General features: G+C 37.3%; 1 protein-coding gene across 1 annotated transcript in view; it reads right to left on the bottom strand.

Annotated features, from left to right (window-relative positions):
* The window catches only part of LOC112177337, a 7,593-nt gene extending 3,688 nt beyond the window's left edge, over positions 1–3,905 (bottom strand). Inside the window, exons 1-3 of the mRNA XM_024315635.2 lie at positions 3,723–3,905; positions 2,355–2,565; positions 1–1,636 (exon numbers count right to left, since the gene is read on the bottom strand). The exon at positions 1–1,636 is cut by the window's left edge and continues 1,424 nt beyond it. Coding sequence (XP_024171403.1) covers positions 1–1,636; positions 2,355–2,565; positions 3,723–3,890 — 2,015 coding nt within the window. The 5' untranslated portion in view covers positions 3,891–3,905. The remainder of the gene's footprint in view (positions 1,637–2,354; positions 2,566–3,722) is intronic.
* Positions 3,906–4,532: the final 627 nt, after the last annotated feature.

The following is a 4,532-nucleotide window of genomic DNA, read 5'->3' as shown; positions in this document are numbered from 1 at the left end:
CCACATAAACGGTCAACTTCCCGACTTGAGATAAAATTATTATCAGCCGAGTGATATAAGAAATGAACATATGCAATAACAAGCTTCCGCTCATGAAGAGAATTCTGAAGTAGATCAACTGCATATTTATTGACATCAACAGAACCAACCTTAGCTTGATCAGCTAGCCATTTCTTCAATGTATCCTTCCCAGAGCATGCCCAGATAGCTTCCTGAGTGGCTTTTGGCATAAAGAGAAGACGAGTCACAGAATTAAATTCCCGGTTGCAATCAATCAGCCATGAAACATGAGAACTTTTGCTCGATAAGAAAACTCTACATTCACCTTTCTGGATTTCGCTTATGCTGCATAAAGATTCATTTCTACAGTCTGCATATTTTATCAATGGTATGTTCTTCATGTTGGTGTGACCAAATTTAGAAGCCCAATTGTCAGCGATAAACAGTAGAAGCTCTAAGTACACATCTTCTGACACTCGATCAACAACATCAGAAGTACCCTGTATGCATTTAACATACCAGGCATCATTCACTAGTTCAACTCCAAGGAAACTTAGTATAGGATCATATTCCTTGCTGTCAAAGGAATAAGACAGAACAAATCTTCCATGTGATGAAAGCTTAATCAAGCTTACACCCTGAACCCTCGCCTTCCTCAAAATAGTCCAAAAGGCAGGCATTAATCTTCCCACTTCACGAGGCTTGTGGAAGAACCTCTGCTCCATTTCAGGCTCAACTGGTATAATGTCTTCGTCAACCATCTTTGCTTTTATTGACTCCCTTACAGCATTTAATTCTTTATAGGAAGAAACCTGAACAGGCAAGAATCTGAACATAGGAGGCAAACTTGATGTTGGCGCACCTTCCACAGTTTTCACAAGAGAGTTAAAAGCATGTGAAAATGCGGTGGGCACACACTCAAGAATCCCTTGATTCCACTTGTTGTCAAGTAGGATTGTCTCTCTTGAAGATGCTAAAAGAAAATCAGCCTGTATTATGAAGGGAAAGTTGGTGACCATCTCTGTAGGAAGAAATGCATAAACACCAGGCGATGAGTTCCTTGCTCTTCGAAGACGTTCTCCATTTGGAAATGCAAGAGTGATCACCCACTCATCCACCTCCATTCTCCTCTCAACTCTGAATTCCTGTCTGACAGGAAACTTTTGTTTCCACATGTAGTAACTGCATTCTCCATTTCCATCATTTTCTTCAGCTGAAAGATGCAGAGTGTAGGATTGAGCATCGATGTTCTTCCTTGACACAAACTCAGTCTGGCTTGCTATCTCAATTGCACTCACAGTGTTCTGCCTTGGATCCTCTTTGTCTTCCCTAACAGAGAGCCGCTTAATCTTTGATAGGAACAAGAGAACTTCTGGATGAATGATTGAGAGTTGTTTCTTCACAGGTTCAACCTTGTTGGGCTTCAGAGGTAAGATCAGTGTTGTGGTAGGAAGGGCAGTAGCAGAACCATATATCTTTTTTATATCAGATAGTGTGGGATTCTGCTCAACCCATTCAGGTACTATGTAGCCAACATTGCAATGTGAACAAGGCTCTTCGCTGAACCTTATCTGATAACCATTACTAAATATGTAAGGCTGAGCAGTGATCAGAAACACACTCTTGAAGCCAATTCCTGTTTATTAACCAGAAATTTTACTGAATTAGCACAACAAAACTAAGCGAAAGAGAAGGAAGCAGATTAATTCATCTAGGTACATTACTCATTCTTATACCCACCCTATACTCTTATAGGCCTTCCAACTACCCAGTACTAGCAACAGTCGTCATATATTATTATGCAATCCAATTTTGTTTGTAGTTGCAATCCAACTACTCATTTTCCACCACCAAACAGGAGAGATTGAAACGTGAAATTACTGAACTATTCGATCTTGGAGACAACTACATAATCAAAAATGGCTTATAATAAACATGCAAATATTGTAAGAGCAATAATATTACATGACTTCCATAAAAGTAATGGACAAGGCGACAAGCTGTAGAAATATGGAAGCATAAAAGGTCACCAGTAAAATTTAGACGGCATTCGAACTGAACAGATTCAACTTTGCAACATTATCTGGGTCATAAATTTCTTCTTTTCTTTTATTTTAAAGGAATCTGGACAAGAAGTTTGTATGTGACATTTTACAGTGATGTTTCTTCAGTCTAACCTCTGGATAGGTTTGTACGCATTTCCTAATCAATGCTCTTGTGAATTGATTTCAACATATCAGAATATTAAGAGACGAAACTTTTTATGCATATCAATTATCAAGAAATTAGACGTAAATATCGATGAACTCATAATTTAGGGATAAATAGGCTAATTTCTAATACAAATAACTTGCCTTTCTCCCCAATATAACCACGCTTCCTGTTGCCTTTCTTGGTGGACCGTCCAACACTGCAAATGGAGTCTATGTTTTTGGGAGAAAACCCCTTCTCATTATTGAAAACCAGCAATGTGGCTGGAGCCCCTGTAGCCGTTATATCGAGGTATGTAATCACAAACTCAAGGGATGGATCGACCCCCTCCAAGTACTCATTGTCTTCTGCATTCTGCAACGTAAGTGATTTAAACCATTATTTGGTATTGGAATCATTCATGCATATATGACTGTAAGTAACAAAAGGTAAACCTAAATCAAGTAACTGCATCCACTTGGTCTCTACCAAGTTACCATGGCGGATCAATTGAGGTTCACATGCAGTCATTATTTTCAAAGTCAAGCCCTTGCTTTAACCCAATGAACTAAGAAATTTAAATGCAATGTTGGAAAGTACTGACCACTTATACATGTAAACAGGAGATGATCAAGTAATTAGGCAGAGACTATGAACATTCACTAGCACAAACTTTATATGTTCCTTACTTTTCCTTAAAATTCATGTTCATCCATAAATGATTGAAGTTACAACTTTATAACATTCTCTCAGATTTCAGAAGCAAAATGCCGGCCACGGGCTTCCGGGGGCCTCTGGAGTTTCTGCATATATGATATAGATAGTATATATAAATATTGTTTGCGTCAGCAAACAATAAACGGCGTGATGTTGTAGTGGAAATGAGGAGAGTTCGTGTCTTTCCCACCAAAGTTCGCAATCGCGTTCTAGTTTCCCTTCTCTTTTTCAGCTCCTTCAATCAATTAAGTTATTTAAGTAGGGCCCAATACATGATTTTGTACTATATATATATATATATATATATATATATATATATATACCTGATACTATTATTAAGATAAGAGATTTTGTTAGCCAAAATTGATTTTTTTTTTACCTTTTTAACCCTCAAAGATAATATATCATGCATTTTATTCATCAGGGACAAAAGTGTCAAAACATAATAAATAAAATAAAAAACTAATTAAAAAATTTTCCTAATACCATCTACTCTGAGCATAACTACCCACTACTCCCACACTCATCGGGTGTAGATAATTTCTAGTGTGTGTGTATAGGAGGGTATATTTTTACTCTTCACCTCAGGCTGTTAGAATCTTAGGACCGGCCCTCAGTTCCTTCAATCATTTAAGTTACTTAAGAATGGCCCAATACATGATTCTGTACCGTTTTATATATATATATATATAGGAGGCCACATTTTTACTATTCACCTCTGGCTCTTAGAATCTTAGGACCGGCCCTGAGTGGTGAGCGTTCAGAGTTCAGACTAAACAAGAAGGAAGAAAGAAGTAATGTGAGTGAAAACTAACCTGAACGAGTTCCATGAAAAAGTGGACGTCTTTAGAGTAAAGCTCGCCGGAGAGGTTCTTGACGGCCTGGTGAAGATCCTCCGTTAAAGGGTTGAGCTTTTCTCCGATGGAGAACTTGGTCTTCCGTATATCTTCTATGTGCTCCCTTGGCGTCATCGTCGTCGCCATTTTCGTACGTTGGCAACACACAAATGCTTAATCTTGGTTTTTGCAGAGAGAGAGAAAGTAGACAGAGAGAAGTCGACTACGAGTCCAAGATCAATCTCGATGGGTCACTACTCTCACTATAACCAACTCTGTTGCGGCTGTTGCCAATATGGGTACAATAATAGTATGTATTACACATAAAACTCTCTTTCTACAAGTCTGCACCTTTTTTTTGTTTTTTTTTTCACTTTATAGGTATCTCAAGCTTTAATTCATAAAGCAAACGAGATTTCAAAACCTATATCTGAAAACAAACAAAAAAGACCTATATTTATAATTTCAAGACTAACAAAATTTGTAGAGAAGCACAATACATGATAGATACAAAAATATTTGAAGTCATGCACTAGAAGAAAATTTCAAGAAATTGAAATAAAGTTGCCCATGCAATAGCTAGAGAAACTTTGAGGCCAGATAACATCAAGTTATGGAAGGATGTTGGACGACTTCCGTGGTTGGATAATTTATAATTGCTGATATATCTAGTTAATATTATAAGTGTGACACTCTTTTTATTTACATGTACGTATCGGGCAAAATTAATTTTTCATAATTCCACATTTTATTTGTTGAATTATTTGTCCACAAAGAAATTCTCATTTG

Source organism: Rosa chinensis, chromosome 7 (assembly GCF_002994745.2).
Source record: "Rosa chinensis cultivar Old Blush chromosome 7, RchiOBHm-V2, whole genome shotgun sequence".
In the NCBI taxonomy this organism is placed as follows: Eukaryota; Viridiplantae; Streptophyta; class Magnoliopsida; order Rosales; family Rosaceae; genus Rosa; species Rosa chinensis.
Note: the sequence above shows the minus strand (reverse complement) of the source record. Positions and strands in the feature narration are given on the sequence as shown.